At 42.2% G+C, this 23,661-nt stretch overlaps 1 protein-coding gene across 2 annotated transcripts in view; it reads left to right on the forward strand.

Annotated features, from left to right (window-relative positions):
- The window catches only part of AIG1 (androgen induced 1), a 239,652-nt gene that overhangs the window by 175,218 nt on the left and 40,773 nt on the right, over positions 1–23,661 (forward strand). For both annotated transcript variants that reach the window (XM_019951922.3, XM_019951921.3), the window contains exon 4: positions 22,986–23,101. In XM_019951922.3, coding sequence (XP_019807481.1) covers positions 22,986–23,101 — 116 coding nt within the window. The remainder of the gene's footprint in view (positions 1–22,985; positions 23,102–23,661) is intronic.

The raw sequence follows: 23,661 nt of genomic DNA on the forward strand, positions 1-23,661 counted from the left end.
AATGGCTCGGCAAAGAAATAAAGTTGCAATGTTTTATGTAATTTGCCCCCAAGTCATGCAGAGTTTGTGTCAAAACTAAATTGAGATTTTTTTTTCAGCCAGCATTTTTAAATCTGCTTTAACTAGCCAACACACCATCTTCTGTTTCTTAGGGTATCTGGTAGGTTCTGATACAGTACTAGGGGCCATGAGGACACAGAAATATAAGTCATGGCCCCTCTCCTCACATGTGCACACTATGCCTTGACTCGACAAACTCAGTCAGTCCAATAGGCCAGCATAACCTCTTCATGAGTTCTAATTTTTACTTATGCCAAATAATGTCTGTGGAAGATGGAGACTTAGTTCCAAAAGCATGCATTTTGGTGAGAGGCTGAGTTCCCCTTACCGTTCATCACTTCCTGCCAGCCCTCAAGGTTAAGCATATCCACGTGCAGCTGGTGGTGCTTTCTCTTTGGGGATTTTGAAATTTAAGGAGGAAAGGGAAAGAAAACTAATAACTGTTGAATGCCTGTTTATGCTCAGCTGTGGGTTTATATAATTTAATCTTCATGACAATATTATTATCCCCATTTAACAGATGAGGAATAAGAATCAGAAAAGCCAAGCAGATGTCCAAGGTCCTCCAGCTTAGTCCCTGACATCAGCTGTATTTGAATCTAGGTTTCTCCAAAGGCAAAGGGCAGCTGTTTCCCACTAGACTGAACCATTTCTATGCAATTGCTAGAGAATCCCTTAGTTTCCTCACCAGTAAAATAAAGATAAAATCTTCCACCTTGTTTAATATGTGATAAAATAAGAGTATTGAACGTGCTGAATAAATTCAAATGAGCTTGTGCTCATTCAGCCTCTTCATGAGTTGGGAACAACCACCGGCAAATTATGACTCAAGTTATCAATAACATTAATGTTCAAGCTTTCTTCTTTACCATTGTTAACATTAAAGAGAGTACTATCTTCCCTTCTCACCCACACCCTTTTGCAAAACTCATAAAACTTTTGTTTAAAGATTTTTCTTCTCTCAAATGCTTCTTACCTTGCAACCTCTGCTAGCCAATGAAGGTATTTCATAGACTTACTTGGCAGAGAGAATCAAAAAGGGACATGTAAAAAGAATGAGAAAAGAAACCTGTAGAGGGACTGGCATAGCTGAGGCAAAGAGACACTTTGAAAATTATATATGAAAGCTTAAGTTGAAAACAACTTGAGGAACAATGAAGGAAAGGTCTTAAATTCTAGTACCAAGAGTTTAGATTGGATAATATGGGTTATCAGGATCTCCTGCACTTTTGTCTTCTGTCCCCATCAACTACAGACATGGGTTTTACCGAGGCCTCTGTTGATCTCCATTGGCCAGAACATTGGTAGACATTTTTGGTCCTCATTTTGCCTTCTCAGTGCCATTAAAAGCAACTGACTGCTCCATCCTTGTATCTTCTTCCCCTTGGCTTCCATGATACATTTTCTGGCTTTCCTTTTCTCTCTCTGGCTACTTCCTCTACTATGCATTGCAGGCTCATCTTCTGCCATCCAGCTTTAAACATGGAGTTCTTCAAGGTTTGTTCTCAGGCCCTCTTCTGGTCTTAATATACACCTTTCTCTTAAGTGAGCTTGTCTACATCATGGCTTCACCTAACTAAGGATTCTTTCCCAAGCTCTAGACCCACATGAACTTGAACATGATAAAGTTTCCTCTTGTCTAACATGCTCATAGCCAAAGTTGGGAATGTACACAATGTCTTTTTTGAGCAATTGTTTGGATAATGGACAGGGAACACGAGAAGAGCAATGACATGGCAAAATGGCTGATGGTGAATTTACTTTTGGACTTGCTGCTTTTCAGCTGCCTAAAGTTTCAGTTCAGTAAGATTTGGGTATAGTGACCTGAAGGCCAATTGAACAATTTCTGTAGAATATGTGGGCCAAAGTTGTATTGGAGAAGGGGATAAAGGGAGACAGAGAGGGTCTTCTACTTCTTAAAGACAGCCCTCCCTATCCACTACTTCAGTTCATTATACATAATTGTACTCAGTGTTTATTAAATAGTTGGGATTTACTTCTGTCCTCTGCTTTTCTTTGGGGACCAGTAAACTTAATCCACTCATTCATTCATCCATGATCATAGATTACCCATACTGGCCAATTAAGTCTGCTCTATTCTAAGTTCACTCAAAAACCTTTGGGATACTGTGATCACAAGGGAGAATCAAGGAAAGACTATAGCTAGAACAATTAAACGACGATTAACACAAACATTTATTGAATGCGTACTCTATGTCAGGTACTGTGATGAATGCTTTCTCTGTGTTGTCAGTTTTACTCCTGCACAGCACGATTCAGTTATTCTCTCTAACCCCGTTTTAGAGATGTGTGAACTGAGGTTTAAATAAGTTAACTGTCTGTCCCAAGATCACAAAGCTACTGAACGAAAAGCTAGAATTCCACCCAGGTCTAAATTGAGAGCCCTTCCCTTAACCACTGTTCTTCTTATCCCACACCTGCGAAAGTTTCCAATTCATTGGTATATTTTGCATAGAGGAGCCTGCCGTTGGCCTCCTTCTTCATTTTGCTCATTAAAGTGAACAAACAAACCAAAAAGCATGCCTTTCTCTTTAACTTCAGCTCTTTAGTTGAAGGGAAAGGGAAGAAAAATTAAAAATGACAGTCCCCTGGAGATGACCTGAGAACCTTATTATCTCCCACACACGGAGGATGCCCTGCAGAGGACGAGGGAAGGAGGAAGGGAAAGCATGGCTTACTCTTCAAGTTGGCATCTTGCAACCCATGCAAGGCTGGATTCTGGGGTGGCGTGTGACTACTGGTGGCCTTGACCTAAACAGACAAGTTTCCCCCTGAAAAGTAGCTTTGTTTAAATGTTTAACAAACCCTTTGTTTAATAGGGGGAAAATAAAGCTATTAAAAAAAAACATAGGCAAATTGGGGCTTCCCTGGTGGCTCAGTGGTTAAGAATCCGCCTGCCAATGCAGGGGACACGGGTTCGAGTCCTGGTCCGGGAAGATCCCACATGCCGCGGAGCAGCTAAGCCCATGTGCCACAACTACTGAGCCTGCGCTCTAGAGCCTGCGAGCCACAACTACTGAGGCTGAATGCCACAACTACTGAAGCTCACGCTCCTAGAGCCCATGCTCCAAAACAAAGAGAAGCCTCCGCAATGAGAAGCCCGCGCACCGCAACGAAGAGTAGTGCCCGCTCGCCGCAACTAGAGAAAGCCCGCGCACAGCAACGGAGACCTAACGCAGCCAAAAATAAATAAATAAAATAAATACACTTATATTAAAAAAGAAAACACAGGCAAATTGTAACCCTTACCTTTCCTTCATGTAAAAATTTTTTTAATGCTTGAGTCTCAAGTTTTTCAACACAGCTGGAGAAATAGAATCACCACCAGACTAACCCCACATGGGTGGAGTTCACAAAAATGGAAAGTTAGAGGAAACCCCATTAACTTAGAGTTAACATTGCCTCATGAAAAGAGAAGAAATCTAGTTCAGGATACCTCCAAGAGAGCAATGAGCTAAACAAACAGCTCTAACCGCACAGTGATTTAAGGAACTTCCTGAAGTTCTTTTCCCTCCTTGCTGTTAGTGCATTAAATTTAAGCTGGCTGGTAATCCTTGGGCTCTGGGAAAATCAAATGGTTAGTCTATGGTCAATTTCTCTCAATGATTATCTTTCAGAAAATGTGTGAGTTGTGAGAGAGAATGGGAGTACTTAATTCATCCTGCTGTTGAAAAATAGAATTGGATGACAGGTCCTAGGTGCTGCTGCTAAGAGGCTTTCAGCAACTGCTGTGCTCAGCCGTGGATATTTCAGTGAAATAAATAACTAAAAGCAGTCTAAGAATTTACAGGAGGAAGTGTTTTCATACTATGGCTTAGCAAAAACATCTCTATATTAAATCTAGTTGCAAATTTAAACTGTACCAGGGGAAGGGAGATGGGTTTATATAATCCAAGTAGCATAGGAAGTATTAAATACTTCATGTTGTTAAAACAGGGTGACGTCATTGGCAAGGCACTTTTTTCTCTAGGAAATTGAAGGCTCCATCCACCAGTAAGAGGCAGGAAGAATTACTCACTGTGGGAGAAAGTCTAACATACTCACAGCCCTGCCTAATGTTTGTGGTGCCTCTGGAAAACAAGAACTGCCCTGTTTTATCTCATCATATTTTCAAGCTGCAAAAAAAAAGAGGAACAGAGGTAGGGAAACTAAGGAAATTCTGGGAATCCATGGCCTTCAAATAGAGGACACTGCTGCCAGGAATCACATTAACTTACTACTTGATCATATATGGGTTTCAAGAAATAGGATTCTTGGGCTTCCCTGGTGGCGCAGTGGTTGAGAGTCCACCTGCCGATGCAGGGGACACGGGTTCGTGCCCCGGTCCGGGAAGATCCCACATGCCGCGGAGCGGCTGGGCCCGTGAGCCATGGCCGTTGAGCCTGCGCGTCTGGAGCCTGTGCTCCGCAACGGGAGAGGCCACAACAGTGAGAGGCCCACGTACCGCAAAAAAAAAAAAAAAAAAAAAAAGAAAAGAAATAGGATTCTTAAGGATTTCTAGAATGAAGGAAGGGATTTTACACAGGATTAAACAAAGATAGAGGCAGCCAATATACATCAAGCAGAACTACAAACTGAGGACTTTTTTTTTCAAAGGTTTACAGTCTAGCAAGTGGAAGATCTTAGAAAGACATATAACAATTATGCTGTCCACTCATTTCCCAGAGGGCCAATCGAGGGATAGAAAATGAGAGTTATGCAATTTACACTTTTCTGCCTAAACATTGTGGTCAATTTTTCAGAAGTTTTCAATGTGCATTGTTACTGCAATCCTTTCTAATATTCTCCCGTTTACATTCCTCCTCAAATAAATCTGTTTAGCCATCCTGAAATATTATACACAAAATTAAAAAAAGAGGTAAACAGGGGAATACTAATCCAGTTGGCAGGCGAAAGCCACAGGGAATATTTGTTAGGACACTTAGGTCCCAGGCGACCGACTTGAAAATTTGAAACCTAAAACACCATGACCCTTGGCCATGACTGTGTACAAGGGAAATCACACTAGTAACTCTCCTGCACTTGGCCCAACTGTCTTTGACGTTTCTGTTTGTAAAGTCAGTGTTACTTATGGTAACTACAACTCTACAACTCTACAATTTAACTCTATATTAAATCTACTTGCAAATTTAAACTGTACCAGGGGAAGGGAGATGGGTTTATATAATCCAAGTAGCATAGGAAATATTAAATACTTCTTACAACTTTTATTTGATACATTTTCCTTTTCCTTTTCCGTGTCTTGGTATTTTACTGGGTTTTCTTTCTTACTTGTCACTTACTTAAGCTTCTTCCTCCCCCTCACTCTATTTTATTTCTGGTATCTGGAACTTGCTCATTTGCCCTTTCTCCGGTTCATCTTCTCAGCTTATACTATAAGCTGTGTCTTGTTTCTTCGTATTTCTTTTTTCTTGTAAGTGGTATATTCTAATATTTTCCTATACGTATGCCACATTCTCTTCAATGTATCCTTTTAAACATTTAAATGAAATTAACTTTAAGATGTGCAAATTAAAGAACATTTGAAAAACTAGAAGAATGTAGAAACAGGAAAGAAGACCCCTCATTGTTCTTCAGACAAAGGAAGTCACTGTTAACACTAGAATGTGTTCTTTTTAGACTGTTTTACACAGAAGACTTTATAAAACTATGTTTGATAGTATAAGTGGTCTTTGATGTCTAAATATGATAATGTTAAGTGTTTTTCTTAATATGTTTTAATGGCTACAAAATTGAGTGGATATATCTTAGTTTAAAAAAGTTTCCTTATTGTAGATCATTAAGATAATTTTTAATTATTTTACTATTGTAAATAGTGTTAGGGAAAATATCTTTGTTTACTAAGCCAAGGAAGGGTGTATTTTTATTTTGTGTTTATTTGTTTTATTTAGGGTGATGATTATTTCTTTAGCATAGATCCCAGAAGTTCAATTACAGTCTTTGGGAAAGGGTTTGGAGGCCTTGATAATAAGGTCAATTTGCTTTCAAAACAGTATTTGCAATGTACTCTGGCGTTCATGAGTGTGTGTTTTTCACCTCATTCCTGCAACATTAAGTGTCCTCATTTTAAAAGAAAGGTTTGCTAATATAATATGTGAAAATGGCTTTTCTCTTGAATGAAACTGCTTATTAGTAAGGGTGCATACATTTCCATGAATTTGTTTATTATTAGCCCTTATTCATTAGGTCTTTCACCCCCTCTTTCCCTTTCCATCACCTCGTGCCCACATGCTAATCTCCTATGCTTATCCTTAGTCCCTCCTGCTCGCTTTTTAACCCCCAAAGTTAATTTTGTGATTCTCTTTTGTCTCATGTCCAGTAACTTGTGGGGCAGCGGGACCCAAACTGCATTTTAAGAGCATTTCTGGGAGTTGTTCTCAGCAGGTGTCTTCAAGGCCCCAAGTTCTTTTTTTGTCCCCCACTGTGAAAAACTGATTGGCAGCTGGTGACGGGCAGGGCACTGCTGCTTGGCACTCACAGGAAGCCTTGCAGGAGGTGCCCAGAGTCACAGTGGAGGAAGTGTGGCCAAGCCAGCACAAGGTGGGGGACCAGATGTCGCCCGATTATGTTCCATTGAAATCCAAACAAGGCCCCAGATTCAGGATCATTTCCTTGAGACTCCCCAGTTGGAAACTGGCACCGATTCAGAACCTCACAACAGCTGGTCTCCCCATGCTAGGATTTATGTGCCTTGCAGGCAACTTTACCTGTGTGTTATCGATTGATTTCTGTAAAGCAATCAAACAGTGTCTCGAAGACCCAAAGCGTACTGCTCTCTGCCGAAGATAAAAAGAGCCCGTATATCACTGAACACGCGAGCAGTCTTATTACAGGCTTGGGAACGCTGAGAAGGATGCGTTGTCCTTGTTATTTGTGCCACCCATGTTAACCTTGAGGCTGCATCCTGACACTTGCAGCTTGGCAATGACAATGCTCTGCTCTTGTTAGGAGATTAAACCCCCCCCCTTTGGAAATAAATTCTATTATAAAATAAGCTTTCAGGGGACACCAGCAGATGAGAAGTCGTGCTTATGTTTTTCATCATCCAGTTCATGCTGGGAAATCTGAGACTCTTTCCAAAATCTCCTTACTTGTTATCGTCCAGGTCATTTGCATCTATGCCGTCCACTTTCCTGCTCCCGAGGAAGGTGAGCCGGAAGCCTGACAGTTTCCTTTTCTGAAGATCAAGGAGGAAAAGCAAACAGAAACCGTCACCCCCAAAGATATTGTAGTTGCTTGTGCTGAGCAGCAGAGGAAGGTTTTAATTTGAAAACAAAACAAGTATTTTTAAGAAAAACTAGAACAAAGAATAGTGAAAGTACATCAGTTTATCTAATATTTAGCTAAATACGTATTCCTGACCTAGATCCAGGAACTCTATTTTAAGCATCGCCTTTATAACTGGCTGCTCCTGCTCTTTCCATCACCTGATAAGGTCTGGGTGACTCTCTCTTCCTCTCTCCCTCTCCCTCTGACTGCCTGGCAGTCCTCAACCCAGATTCTCAGACCTCACAGTGAGATTCTGGAGCTAGCCCTCTCCATTAGAAACAAACAAAATAAATTGTTTCCATTCCCCAAAGGAATGTGCTAAAGCCTTTTTTCCTCTTTAACATGGATGCAATTTAAATTTGGCAAGAGCTGGACACAGTATACCTCACTCTGAGGAGAAAGCCTTGTGAGAGAGACCCTTACAGAAAGACCCCTTCATCCTCCCTGTGAACTGTCAGTGACAGAAAGTAAGCAGGTCATGCCCTCAGCATCCACAGGGTTTCTGCAGAATCCTCACCCATTCCCTCATTCCACAAAAACGTCTTCAGTACCTACTATCTGAAAACCCCGTGTGCATGTTCCTCCCCGGCTGTTCCGCAAGGCTGTGAAGTCAGAGCTTCTTACAGTGTGCATTTCGTTCCTTTCATCTCTTACCACTCCAGGGGGGCCCAAATATCCTTCAGTGACATTTCTCTTCATTACTCTGATTCAGAATCCTGCTTGTCTGTAACGTGCTCCGTAGGTGAGGAATTAAAGGGAAATAAGGATAAGACACGGCCCATTCATGGCAGGCATGAAAGGGAAATCACCTGAGATGATCTGTCAAAAATTGATCAAAGACAATAATGTGATCAAGGGCCAACTCAAGCAGAACCAAAGAATATGCACATGACTCAGAAAAGCAGCCCTGGCCCTTGCCAGTGTCCTGCTTCTTTCTCCTTCCCTTCCCTGTTCGTCATCGACGCTGGTAAAACATTTCCTGCTCAAGAATCTAACAGATTCCACCATTTTTGCTCAAACACTGGATGTCATCTTGTTTCCCCTGGACTGGGGCAATCATCTCAGAGGGTCAGACCCCAGGTCAGTTAAGGCCAGAGGAAAGGGTCCTCTGAGGTCATGTTGGAGATGGACTTGTTTGTCCTTCCTTAACTCTAAAAACACTTGATATTCTTTTTTTTTTGAATAGTTATTTTTGAATTTTATTTTATTTTTTTATACAGCAGGTTCTTATTAGTTATCCATTTTATACGTATTAGTGTATACGTGTCAATCCCAATCTCCCAGTTCATCCCACCACCACCAACACCCCCCGCCACTTTCCCCCCTGGTGTCCATTCGTTTGTTCTCTACATCTGTGTCTCTGTTTCTGCCCTGCAAACCGGTTCATCTGTACCATTTTTCTAGGTTCCACATATTTGCATTAATATACGATATTTGTTTTTCTAAAGACACTTGATATTCTTAATGTACCCTAGCCTGTCCTAGTAATTCCTTTATTCACTGATCATACTCACAAATTCACCAAAACATTTACTGAATCAATTTATACTTTGAGTCCGTTCCACTTTCATAACCCCTCCTGTGGCACAGCACACAGCTTTTTATATCCCTCAGCTCACTTTATCCCTAGCCCCAGTGTTCTGGGAACCGGCTGTCGTGTCCAGTTCACACAACCCATAATGGTTCTCATTTTATACCTTTTGAACAGTCTTTCTCTCATCCATTCTCCCTTCATCCTCTTCAATTCTTAAAACTGAAAAGATTCTCAAGGCTCCAAGTGAGCTCTGACCTCATCCTGCTCCTTTCTTTAGTGGCTCCCATAAAGCTTAGATTCATGACTATCAAAGTGAGAGGAGCATTGGGTCAGGGAGACATTTGGCTGGAGCAAGGGGTTGACCTGCAGACAGAAAGTGACGAACAGCCCTTAAAAGTCCACTGTCCACTAATGAGGAAGGTTCCTGGGGAAGTGTCATAAATTCCACTCATCGGGGATTTTTCTGTTCACCTAAGATATTCGCAGAATGGTGACCTGCTCCCAAGGGATCAGCAAAAGCAGGTGTGGGGAAGAGTCCACAAGCTGTGTGTGAGCTTACAGAACGTATCTCTACCCTCGATGAGTCTGGAGAGGCTAAGGGAAATGTCAGGTTTCTTTGATTTGCCTGAACTATGAGTACAGTGTAGTTAATCTCATACTGATCCGAACAAAGCTGGCCAACATATATGTCTTTGATTAATTATATTAAAATGGGGAGAATTAGGACTTGAAATACACGTTTTGGCAAATAAAGTCATTTAAAATATTGGCCTGTGTGTGCAAATAACAAGACATAAGGCCGTAAGGAAAACATAAAACTGAAGATCTTTCCTGTGATCTAGATATGGAGCGTGAAGCGTTTTTCTTCCTCCAGCAACCCCTCCCAAATGCAGTGTCTCACAAGGGAATATGAGCTTTATGACAGGGGCTTCCTGGTGGTGCAGTGGTTAAGAATCCGCCTGCCAATGCAGGGGACACGGGTTCGAGCCCTGGTCCGGGAAGATCCCACATGCCGCGGAGCAATTAAGCCCGTGAGCCACAACTACTGAGCCTGCGCTCTAGAGCCTGCGTGCCGCAACTACTGAGCCCACGTGCCACAACTACTGAAGCCCATGTGCCTAGAGCCCATGCTCCGCAGCAAGAGAAGCCACCGCAATGAGAAGCCTGCACACTGCAACGAAGACACAACACAGCCAAAAATAAAATAAATAAATAATTTTTTTTTAAAAAAAAAGACCTTTACGACATCTGTATGACTGGCATTGTTCCTAGAGCCTCAGGTTCACAGGGATCAAAACTAAGTGGTCTAGCGTGTGCCTTATTCAGCCTTCCTCAGCGGAATACATTGTTCAATAGCTAAAGACTGATAACAAGTTTTAAAGAGCATGATGTGCCAGCTATGCCTTGGTTGATGAGAAAGCCAGTTACATGTCAAGGAAGCTTATTAGTCACGCATGACCATATATAAAATTACGGTAGCTGCCTTTATAGCCCCCAAATTAGGCGGTAGTGAGGAATTTACCATATACTGACCAGTTTCTTGTCTCCTAAAACAGTAAGTCGTACGATGTCAGCGTGGTCATAGTCCTGCGGTGCAGTTGTGAGCTGTCAGGCTCCCATCATTGTAACTGTTCCCTTGATGAGTTTCACACACAGAGGTTGGAGCTGGCTATGTGATGACCGCGGGTGTGCACTCACGATGCTGTGATGTGCTAGTCAGGTCCCCTTTGGGGACTGAAGGACTTACTTCCCCAGCAGCTGGGGATGCTGCCTCTTCAGCCCCTCACTGAAGGCTCTCTCCAGGAGCCACTCTCACCTGAACTGAGCTGTCTTGCTAAAGGTCAGGCCCCCTTCCCTGGGGCAGCCCCATTCCGTCACTGGTCCATGCTTGATATAAAGACCTGGCCCACTTACCCCAATCTGGGGCAACACTGAACAGCCAGCCCAGCTTCAGAGCTCTTGGTGGGGTCAGCTAAGACCCTTGTTGAGACTGCGTCATAGACACACTTCTCCCTCTGCCGTACCGCCCTTCCTTCTTTTCTCCAAACAGGCACCGATCCTCAGACACTCCCTAATAAACCTGAGTCTGCTGGTTCCCATCTCAGAGTCTGCTCCACAGGGAACCTGACCTGCGGTCAACTGTTGCAGACTCTTACAGATGAGGAGCCTGGGGTCCAGAAAGACCCCAGTTGGCTCAAAGTTATGCAGTCAGCTACTGGTGAATGGCTTCCTGGTCCTGTCTTCTCTCCACCTCTCCACAGCGAACAGAGCCTGTGTGGTCACTGGAGTCTGGACTCAGTGCTGGCCACATAATCATCAGTGCAGCCTAAGCAAGACGAGAATGTGCAGGGCAATACTGCTTGAACAAAGACCTAGAAGGAGCACTGAACGTGATGTACTGTGCCCAGGGTAATCCATTTCTTAGAAGCTTTCCTCCACCCAGTACCTACTGTCTGCCCACCCACACGTCGGTAACCACCAACATTGCTTTAGGTAGAAAGTGTGTCCTTTTCTGTTTGCAGAGCCAAATTAAGAGGCGACGGAGAAAAAGTTTTGAGCTTTGAGCTAAATTGCCTCTTTCTCCCTTGACTTTCCCCTGTAATCTTTGGGAGAACATTTGAATACTTTGTGCTGTAAAGGTTCCTTCTGACAGTATTACCTTATGTCATGGAATCACTGTGAAAAAGAGCTAAGTTACAGCTACATCTATATGTGTTGAATAGTGCTTCTGCAAAAGCTTGAATTTAATTTAATAGATAATAGAGATGAACTTCAAGATTAAAACTGAAATCTTCCCCATTCCTTAAGTTTGTTGGTATGTCTGTGTGTGTGCATTTGTGTATGTATACGTATGGGTGTGTGTACGTGTGTGTTTGCATGGGTATATGTGGGTTTATGCGTGTGTAAATGTATGGGTGTGTGTTTGCATGGATGTGGGGGGGATATATGCGTGGATATGTTTGCGTGGATATGTGTGTGTTTGCATTGTGTATGTGTGTGTATGCATGCACGTGAATGCATGGATGTGTTTGCATGTGTGTATGTCTGGGTGTGTTTGCATGGATGTGTTTGCATATGCCTTATGGTGTATGCATATGTGTGTTTGCATGTGTGTGTGTGCGCACATGCACATTCTCTATTAACATGATACCATTGGCAGGGTGCATGTCACTCTCTGGAGACTCACGGCTCTCTGCTTTCGATTACACTCAGTCTAGTCCAAAACCCCTCTGAACTAATCCTAATCAACTTGGAAGCCACCAGTCTCAGGCATGAGGCTGTCAAATGTGAGTGTTTGCAGATGTCAGTGAAGATGGCAGGAATCCAGGAGGACAGATCAAGGCTTAGTCACTGAAAAATGCATGCCAGTGCATCGTAGCTCCAGAGCACCCTCGCAGCCGTAAGAAAAATGTGTCGTGACAATAAATCAATAACCTCTTGGAGATGATTCTTTTCTGAAATATCCCTGATTAATTATGCCAACGCACACTTGGCCACAGTACTTTGCTCCAGCATTAACTTAATGCTTTTTGCGTGAAGCAGGATTATAACTCGTTCTCATAAGTCAAATTTGACATTTCAAATTGGGCTTTAAAGGTTTGGGTTATAGATTTTATAACGTCTTCATGTCAAACATAATTGCTCTTATTGCTGCAATCAATAAACGTTTGCCAATCAATCAGAATAACATTTATTTTATCATAAACAAGACTAAATTAAAACCATTTGAAATCATTGTATTTGAAGACTCAGTGAAGAAGGTTCTTTAGGACCATGGAAATCTGCTTGTGTGCTGTGGTGGAAGAGTGCGGGGAAATTACCAAAGTTGATGGAAATGTGTTACTATTCTCTCACTTCAAAAGAATTAATGCCTCTCTACATTTTGTGAACATGTAGCTTTAGTTGGGGGACTTAGTCCCAGATGAATATGGTTTGGGGCAAAGTAGTCCCCTTCCTTTCTGTAATAGAAAATTATAATTTTTGTACCTTCAAGATGAAGGTACTTTTTAAGTTATTTATATACAGCATCCAGGAACTTATTTTTTTATTCATCTTAAATTGCCAGGGTTTTTTTTTTTTTAAATAGTAAAACTAATGGAAAATAGGGTTTACCTAAGGGAAAGTCATACTATCATGGTCCTTGAACAAAGGTTTGTTGAGACCCTGTTAAGTTGCCTGCACGGAGAAGAGAGCTGAGTGTACAGCGGTCAGTAAAGCTTGTTTCTTCTCCCTAAAGAAGTGTTCCCCACGCCTCAGGGTCCCCTTCCTTGGTGTTCACTGTAGCATTATGTGGCATATTAATATTCAGTATCTTCACAGCTGCATCGGCCTAGAATAGTGTCCACATCACTCCTGTTAATAACAGCCCGTTGACCAGAACTCGTCCCAACGGCCCCACCTAGCTGTGAAGGGGCAGAGATCTGTGAGGGATGGTTCTCTGATGAGCAGAAAATGACCTTGCCTTGAGTGTGTACTAAAGAGAAGGTCCCAAATATCAAGGGGATTGCAGTCAGAGAGAGGAGCATGAGCAAAGCCATGGCCATGGAAATCCTCTTGGTGGAACAGTGAAGTTGCCAGTACAGAACAGTATGAGATTAGTCTAGAAAAGCAGGCTGAGTCCGATAGAGAGTAAGTCTCTGAAGGCAATGCTAAGAAACTTGGATTTTGTTCTGAAGATACTGAGAATCTTTTAGAGAAGGGAATCAAGTGGTCAGAATAATGCTCTGACAGGGGACGATGCAGATGTGCATGCATGGGTGGATTCTGTGGAGCTCGAAATAATTTTTGAGAAGAATATGAATAACATTACAATCCTAGTTTCTTATTTTTTCAGTTTCTTTTTTAATTTCAGAGCACTCCTAATAATGAGTTTCATTTTTCTATACTTGCTCCCTGAACTTGACTGTGTGCTGTAAAGTTTACTGATGACAGGAACATTTGATTAAATTTCCCTTCCCTTGCCTTCTACTGAGACTGTATCTTCCATTGCTCTTCCTTCCACCCCTCTTCAACCCACCCACTAAATGCTTTCCAAGTACTTTTAAGGAGAGTAGACCAAAGAAAAGGCAAGAAACGAACACCAGCAGCATCTCAGAGAGTGCCTGTCTGTGTCAGCGGATTGGGGTTATTCTTATTCCTGCCGCTCTGCCTACCTGAGGCCCTTAGTACCCATGGGATTTATCCCCAAACATGAGCACAAAGCCTGGTCTGACAGCCTGCCTTTTAAACTTGGGTGCAGAGGCCACTCATCTCGCAGCCCCTGAGTCCCCCTGAGGTGAATGGCTGGGTGAGGGAAGGGCCAGGCTCCTTCTCGCAGGCACAGCCATGAGACCAAGAGCTTCCCTTCCCTGTACCTGTTCTTCCATTGACTGTTCCCAATCCTCACGTCTTCCCAAGGGCTTCACAGGTCATAGAGCATCACCGTTAAAGGATAAGCTCAGAAGCCAAATTGCCCAAGTCTAAGCCCAAACCCACCACCTTCCAGTTGGTAACCTCAAGCAACTTCTCAACTCTGTGCCTCAGTTTTTGTAAAACAGAATTGATGTTAACATATGCCTCAGAGGAGCGATGTGAGACGTAAATGACTTTAATCCGCGTAGAGGACCGGCACGCAGTAGATATTAGATGACATTATGGAGCACTTTGTCTTAAGTGAGGAATATCCCAAAAAATAAATTATTTTTTGTATATACTGTACAAGCCACTTTTACTATAGAATCTCATACAATCCTCATGCAGCCCTAATGAATTTGGTCTTTTCTGAGCTGAGAGACTCCACGTTTGTATTAGCCTAATTGAAATGCATTCCCAAGAACAGCCAGCCGTCTGTTGGGGCAAGGATCTTTGTCTGCTCTGTTCTGGGATATATTTAAATACCTGAAATCGTGAGTGGCACATGGCAGGAATACAATCAGCATTTACTGAATGAATGAACAAACAAGCAAGCTTGGGGAGCCGTGTGTGTCACAGTAAAAACAGATTTATGATCTGGTAGATCTGAGGTCCGAGGCTGCCTGCACCGTTTACTAGTTCTACATGACCTCCGACAAGTTAATCCCTCTGTTCCTCCATTTCTTCATTTATAAAATGAAAGTGAAAATACCAATTTCGGGGCTTCCCTGGTGGCGCAGTGGTTGAGAGTCCGCCTGCCGATGCAGGGGACGCGGGTTCGTGCGCCGGTCCGGGAAGATCCCACATGCTGCGGAGCGGCTGGGCCCGTGAGCCATGGCCGCTGAGCCTGCGCATCTGGAGCCTATGCTCCGCAACGGGAGAGGCCACAACAGTGAGAGGCCCGCGTACCGCAGAAAAACAAAAAAACAATTTCATTAGAGTTGCTCTAAGATTTAAACATGATGCTGGTGCAAAATGTTTAGCATAGAACTGAGCTTGTTTTAGTAGCTCAGGAAATGGTAGCCATTCTTATCACTGTGTATTTCTGCACATAAATGAATGACGGGGGAAGCAACATACGACACAGAGGGATGAATGAACTGATTACCGTGTTTACCTATCATATATATGCTTTGCCACAATTAAGACTAGCTCTCTTTTTTAACCTTTCCCCTATGCTGTTTTCAGTATTATGGTAATTATTAAAGTAAAAGAGAAAAGAGTAGAAACGGGGAAAGTGTAGGTAAGCAGGCTGAGGAGAGGTAGGGGAGAGGGGATGCTGAGGAAGACCTAGAAGAAAGTGATGGAGAGAATCAAGGCCATTTCTTGAGGAAAGAGCGAGAAGGAAGGAAAGGAGGAAGGAGAGAGGAGTATGTCGGTAGATAAAGCTCTCCTCTCTGCAGTCCGTCCTCCACCCAGCCTCCAGCTTGCTCTTTCTACTATTAATACCCAAATATGTTTCTCCTGTGTCTGTATACCTTCAACTCTATGGAGGAGTTTAAGCCTATAGAGCTAGCTCTGCTTCTTACAGGACAAAGTCCATATACAAGTCTTCCACATTATGACTTCTGCCTACCTCACCTGTCCAGACTTAAGTCTTCATGCTCTTTCTTGTCCTACAGCGGTGACAGTCCCTCGGTGGTCTGTACTGTGCTCCACACACTATTTCTTCTTCTTGGCCTTGTGAATGAACTTCTTCCTTTAACCTTTCTTCTGCTTGTGAAGCCCTAGTCACACATAAAAACCCGGTTGAAATGTCTCCTGTTGCATGAATCCTTCCCTCAACCCGCCCTAGCAGACCAGATCCCTCTGACCATTGCACTGTTGCGAGTCTGCACGTCTGAATGCATCTCATCATATTATAATCCCTTGATCATCTGCGGGCAGTAATTCGGGGTGCTCTTCTGTGAGAACCCCAAACGCTAATTGTGAAATGTTCACGGAAGAAGTGAATATTAGGTCATTTTCAAGTCGCTGTTACGTTTTAAGGTACAACATGGGTTAATTCTGGACTCACATTCACAAAAAGAAGAATTCCTTTTGTTGGCCCACAGGCTGCTGGGCTGAAAAGAAGACACCACTCTGGAGCCCCCCAGTAATGCCACAGACGCTTGGCACCTTGTGGATACCTTCATTAGGAAGATTCAGGAAGAGATATTAACTTCTCTCAAGTCATATTAAAAATGCTTTTTAAATGCAAAAATAACAGCCCAGTAAAATGATGCCACTGTCTTAGCGTAATTGTTTCTGTAATGCATCATTTGCTCTTAATTGCAAGGATATGCATGGCTTGGTTTAATGCGTGGCACTCTTTTGTTTATTTGGCCTAATTATTAAAACCATATCCTAAGAGCTGTCGGGGCTAATGTTAGAACTGGATGAGTCCATAAAGCATTCTGGAAATGCCTGGAACATATTGGCACTTAATAAATATTGGTTCCACCTGAATCTGAGTCCTGCCCCTGGGTCACTTTTCTAACGTCATTCTGAGATGCCCGTGTAAGCGCATCTCAGACGGATTTGACAGCCGGCAGGAATGGGTATCCAACACCACACAGGAAAGGCACAATTTAAAAAGCTCTGGCAGTTTCTGGGGAGATTCTGTGTCATATTGTACCGGCATCACCACATTAAAACCAGCACCTCAGCCCTTAGGAGAGGGAGGCCCGTGACGTGGGAAGGTTCCATTTGACTCCTGGAGACTGGAAACTACTGAGGTTAAAACGGGCAGTTTTCTGTCACTCAAAGCACTAAAATATCCCTACTGTGACGAGAGTGAGGGAAGGTGGCGAATCCTGAGCTGACCCATCAGTAAAATTAATAACGACAGTTTCTGGTGGCAGGATAAAACATTTGGTCAGGGTTTCAGAGTTAAAAATGTAGGTTTTTTAGAGCCTGCATCAGCTTTGTTTCCAAGCTTCCTGGGATGACATTGCCGTGTCCTCACATCCACTGACTCTGAAGTTATGCTTGTTCCAGGGGAAGCCCCACCCCAGTTCTGTGCATGCCCCACCCAACGCTGCTTTTCCCTGCGTTCATCAAACGTTTGCCTTATTTGGAGAGCCTGGAAGATTTGCAAAGGTTAGCATCAGTTAGTGTTTTGTGATTTTTTTTTTTTTTTTTTTTTGCCAGTCTTTCTCATGTCACCCTTCCTATCGTTTTAGAACACATTTTGCTAACACGATGGGCTTTATCTTCAAACTTGGAAATTCCTTCTTGCTTTATTACAGCACAAAAATGTCTATTTTAATCCCCTTTTACTCTAGATGTGGTTAAGGGGTGGGGGGAGCAAAGGAACAAAATATTCATGTTACAATATGAAATTAATAAGAATTATTAATTTTAACTTTCTGTATCCTAGAGCAGTTTTCCATATTATTTTTATTTATAATATACCTGTCAATTGTTAGGACATCATAAGAACTCTCCCTCACCGCATCCTCCCCATTAAGTCTGGTCACACCTCTAGCCCTGCCTGCAGGCAAGTACCCACAAGAATGCAGGTGCTCTGAACACGTACACACAAACACACACACACACACACACACACACACACACGCACGCACAGCCATCCTTCAACTTTTTATTTACGATCAAAAGTTGTTGTAGGATAGGGGCTTCCCTGGTGGCACAATGGTTGAGAGTCTGCCTGACAATTCAGGGGACACGGGTTCGAGCCCTGGTCCGGGAAGATCCCACATGCCGCGGAGCGGCTGGGCCCGTGAGCCATGGCCGCTGAGCCTGCGCGTCCGGAGCCTGTGCTCCGCAGCAAGAGAGGCCGCGATAGTGAGATGCCCGCTCACTGTGATGAAGAGTGGCCCCCGCTTGCCACAACTGGAGAAAGCCCTCGCGCGGAAACGAAGACCCAACACAGCCATAAATAAATAAAAATTAAAAAAAAAAAAAGTTGTCATAGGATATAAGAAAAACTAGATATCCTGACACCCATAAAGGCAAGAAATGTGGTCTACCGTCGTGGGGACCACCATGAGCACTACTCCACTGGAAGCCAGTAAACCAAATGCCGCAGCACAGGCTCCGGATGCGCAGGCTCAGCGGCCATGGCTCACGGGCCCAGCCGCTCCGCGGCATGTGGGATCTTCCCGGACCGGCGCACGAACCCGCGTCCCCTGCATCGGCAGGCGGACTCTGAACCACTGCGCCACCAGGGAAGCCCCAATCTCATTTTTAGCGATTTGATGCATCCATTACTTTGAGGACATTCCCAGAGGTCTGCCTGTACTCTACAGATGCAAATAAGTGGATATGGGGTTGCCGGCTCTCTCATTATCCAGGTAGGCAGGGGCTGGTCTGGCACACCTCGTGTTCAAAAGCTGCTTTTGCTTCCAAGGAAGAAACAATCCTTTTTGTCTTTTTTTTTTTTTTTTTTTTTGCGTTATGTGGGCCTCTCACTGTTGTGGCCTCTCCCGTTGCGGAGCACAGGCTCCGGACGCGCAGGCTCAGCAGCCATGGCTCACGGGCCCAGCCGCTCCGCGGCACGTGGGATCCTCCCAGACCTGGGCACGAACCCATGTCCCCTGCATCGGCAGGCGGACTCTCAACCACTGCGCCACCAGGGAAGCCCCTTTTTGTCTTTTTTTTTTAATTCATTTTTATTGGCAAATAGTTGATTTACAATGTTGTGTTAGTTTCTGCTGTACAGAAAAGTGAGTCAGTTATACATATACATATATCAACTCTTTTTTAGATTGTATTCCTGTATAGATCATTACAGGATATTGAATAGAGTTCCCTGGGCTATACAGTAGGTCCTTATTAGTTATCTATTTAATATATAGTAGTGTGTATGTGTCAATCCCAATCTCCCAATTTATCCCTCCCCCGCTTCCCCCTTGGTAACCATAAGTTTGTTTTCTACATCTGTGACTCTATTTCTGTTTTGTAAATAGGTTCATTTGTGCCATTTTTTTAGATTCCACGTACAAGCGATATCGTATGATATTTGTCTTTCTCTGTCTGACTTATTTCGCTCAGTATGACAATCTCTAGGCCCATCCATGAGGCTGCAAATGGCATTATTTTGTTCTTTTTTATGGCTGAGTAATATTCCATTGTATATATGTACCACATCTTCTTTATCCATTCCTCCGTTGATGGACATTTAGGTTGCTTCCATGTCCTGGCTATTCAAAAAGATACATGTATCCCACTGTTCACTGAAACAATTTTTAATCTTTGTTCATGTGGTATGATAGCAGTACTCTTCTATTTAAAAAAAAAAAAATACTTTGGAGAGAAGGAAAAAGACCAGAGAAATGGCAGGTGAACAGAGTCCTCAAATCTTGTCTGATATTTTTTGTGTTGTACACTCTGACTGCAGCCACAGTTGCTAGAGCTCTAAAGTAATCTGGAGTGCTCCCATAATTCATTCGCTCCACTTGCCTGAATCTGTACTGTCACACAGCATATATTTTTATCCTTCTATTTATTCCACAGCAGAGTTTATTATAAAACTTCTCTTTAGTTTATAGGCTACTGAATGCCATCACAGATAATGAAAATATTTTTCCCCATAGCAAGTCCAGATCCTTCTTGTGTCATGTAAATTCATTTCTTTAATCTTGTTAAATACCATTAAGTTCCTCCATCAATACCTAAACTTCCTACTCATCTGTCTTTCCATTTTTCTGGCAAAAGAACACCTGTTCATAAATCAAATAATTTAGCATTTAGAAGGTACAGCTACAATTTACAGATAATCTGTTCCAGTGCATAGGTGTGTCTCTCATTGTATGTGAGATAATTTATGTGGTACAGGGGCCTGGCATTAAATACTATTGAATCACCTGGTGAAAAGGTAGTTCTCCCTCAATTATCTTTCAGTCCTTCTGATTTCATTTAGAAGAGTCTGTATTGCATTCTAGCATGTCTTTAATGCCCCTCTAATACTGACTAACAACCCTATTTAGCAGGCCTCAGAATCAAACAGGCAAACATGTCTATCAAACATTTATTAAGATCAATTAGTTTTCATTGTATTTGTTTTTGTGGTTATCTTTCTTAATGTGTTCCATTTATGAGAGTTTATACATCTCATAAGTTTTCCTTTAAATAGATTTATTTAAGAAAAAATGTGAATTGACTAAGAAAATAATTTTTGTTTTAAAACTCAAGTAGCGTGAGACAGGACTGCATTAGGACTTTTGACTTTAGTAGGCACTTTGCATTTGTGGGTCCCTTCCTCCATATAATATTATTCAGAATGCTGTATGCCACAGGAAAGAACTCATTTAGTAAAATACGTTTTTCACAGTGAAAATCTTTTTATTTTGAGGCTCAACCAAAAAATAGTTCTTGTCTGTTGAGAGACATCGTAAGTGATCTTCAGTCATGCACTCCCACAGGTTTTTTGAGTCAAAGATTATTTAACTCTGATATCTTCTAAAGATATAATTCTAATATAGAAAGCAGAGCATGGAATTTGGAGACAGACGGAATTGGTCTTGAACCCTCTCCAGACTTAATAGCTCTGTGATCTTGGGCAAGACAATTACCTTTTATGAGTCCTTATTATCTCATCTGCAGGATGGAGTTGGTAACTCCCACTTAAGATATGGTTTTGAAGATTAAATTATCTGCACCAATATTCATTGAGCCCCTCCTATGTGCCAGGCTCTTTTTTAAGTGCTACAAATACCACAGTGAACAAAACATAAGCTTACCATTCTTGTCCAGCTGATGGTCTTACATGAAGTTGACTATTTCCTTGCTGGTTCTTAAGTCATTGAAGCAGAGTGTTGCCTGGGAGTGGATTAGAACTGAATTTCGTGTACTCCTAGTTCTAAAATAATTATCCCTCTTGCTGCTACAGATTTTGAGTCACAATTAGCTACCAAAGGTTACTTAGAGATTCAGCAAGACCTTTTGTAGATTTTTTTACCGATTTTTTTTTTTTTTTTTTTAGTTCATAAAACTTCAGCTACCTTCAGGGAAACATATTCGCTATAAATATTTTGCACTATTTTTACCTTTGTTAATATATACTGTTTATCAGTAAACATAATTTGCATTATAAATTTTTAGAAAGGCAGATACACATTCTTCAGTGCCTGTAAATTCTTGATGATAAACTGTTACCCTCATATGACATTTGCTGCTGGCCAGACTGACATAGGCACAGCTAGGCACCAAAAGATCTCTTGTCCTCACTTATGGAACAAGTAGCTCCTTTTTAGTGGTGATGATGCCAGAAATGGAGTGATCTGGAGAGATTTTCATCTTTCAAAGAGATTTTTTTTTTTTGCCTGGCATCACCAAAGCACATCCTAAGCTTTCCAGGTATGACATCTGATGATCAGCAAGTAGGCTAGGTAAAATAAAGTTAACTGGATAACTGGATAAGAATATTCAGGTCAGTTATTTGAACTTATATAACTTTATAGAAAAATGAGTGAATTTTTACTCAGTTTGGAGCAATGGAGGAAGAGGTAGAGCTTAGATATTTTTTAATATTAATGAGTCAAAAATAACATCATCATTCTACAACCCACACAGGCTATTAAGAGTCAGCATTATCTTCAGTGTAAACGTTTCATTTGCAGGTATTTTTCTTCTACAGTTGATTCGATAAGTCTTGGCCTTAGGGCTAACTATATATTTGAATTTTACATGAACGCACTATTGTAAAACTGTTGTTGGCATCTCAAATTGTTGCTGAAATTCCAGGCCAATGTTATCTGAGGTGACTAGATTATAGTGAAAAAAACCCAATAAAATAGATCTTTAAAATACATACTGTCTCTGTTTTAACACACATGTACATTTTGTGTGGTTCCCTTCAGAGCTAATTATACTGTTTTAAAACAATAACAGAGGGCTTCCCTGGTGGCGCAGTGGTTGAGAGTCCGCCTGCCGATGCAGGGGACGTGGGTTTGTGTCCCGGTCCGGGAAGATCCCACATGCCGCGGAGCGGCTGGGCCCGTGAGCCATGGCCGCTGGGCCTGCGCGTCCGGAGCCTGTGCTCCGCCACGGGAGAGGCCACAACAGTGAGAGGCCCGCATACCACAAAAAAAAAAAAAAGAATCAGTTAAATAAATGTTGGTCAGGGAATTCCCTGGCGGTCCAGTGATTAGGACCCGGCACTTTCACCACTGGGGCCCAGGTCCAACCCCTGGTCGGGGAACTAAGATCCCACAAGCTGCTCGGCCAAAAATAAATAAATAAGTAAATAAGTAAATGTTGCTACATCTATAAAATGGAGTTTTAAGCAGCTGTGGTCAGCGTTTATATTCTAGAAGTATTTCTATAATTGCATATCAAAAAGTCTCATGCTATAATCCCAAACAAAACTGCATGCACGGTATGATCTTAACTTCTTAGCTGTGTATAAATAATATGCACAAAGAGTGAGGGAAAAGAACGTGTAGCAAAATATTAACAGTCGTAGTTTTTATTCCTTTCTTATGTTCCAACTTTTTTCCCTATATATCTTTCTATAATTTCTATAATTTCCTGTAACGGGCATAAAGAAAATACAATTTTAAGCATTAAGATATAGAAGAAAAAGAAGGGGAGCAACTGACAGACTGCATGTTTTCACGTCCATTCTACCTCCTAGGTGAGCCGTATACTGCTCTCTGCTGTGGCACTTTTGATAGAAATTGACACTATCCATTCTCCTACTGAAGACAAATAGCTAATTAGGGGTGATGATAAGAACCTGTGTCACCTGGTCTCTGTTCTTTTTCAGCACACGACGGTTTTGCCCTTTATATTAATTGAGATGAGGACATCACACCATGCGTATCCCAGCAGGAGCAGCGGACTGGCCGCCATATGTACCTTCTCTGTTGGCTATATATTATGGTAAGGACAGTGCCTGCTGGGCTTTCTTATTGTATTAGATTTTGCACTGCTAAATTTGGGCACATATTTCATTATGGATATAATCACTAACAGATTCACACTGCGTGCCTCATTTGGTCCAAGACCTGGGCTTTGTCTCATTTCCCCAGATGCTTATATTTTTAGAAAGTATATGCCAAACCTCACACAACAGGAATTTGTTGAACAATTCCATGTAAGCAGTGGTTCTTCCAAGGCTACATTTTTCAACTCTTTTTCAAACTAAATGTTTTTCTTGGACATCAGTTTTATTGCTTAAGGGCTTTTTTGCTTGGGATTTTTTGTTGTTGTTGCTTTTTTTGGGAGTGAGGGAGTTGCAGCAAATGCAAATGAGGACAGAAGAAATGACCTCTTAGAGGAGTGACTTCTATCCTCTAAGTGAAACAAGTGAAAATGTACATTTTCCTGAGTCAGTTTAAAACCTTTTCCAGAATTGGCTATTACATATAGCATGCATTTAATGGTTTTGTTTTGAAAAATTGGGGTAAATACATAGCAGGAAATCTCTACTTTGTCTGTTG

Source organism: Tursiops truncatus, chromosome 12 (genome assembly GCF_011762595.2).
Source record: "Tursiops truncatus isolate mTurTru1 chromosome 12, mTurTru1.mat.Y, whole genome shotgun sequence".
Lineage (NCBI taxonomy): Eukaryota > Metazoa > Chordata > Mammalia > Artiodactyla > Delphinidae > Tursiops > Tursiops truncatus.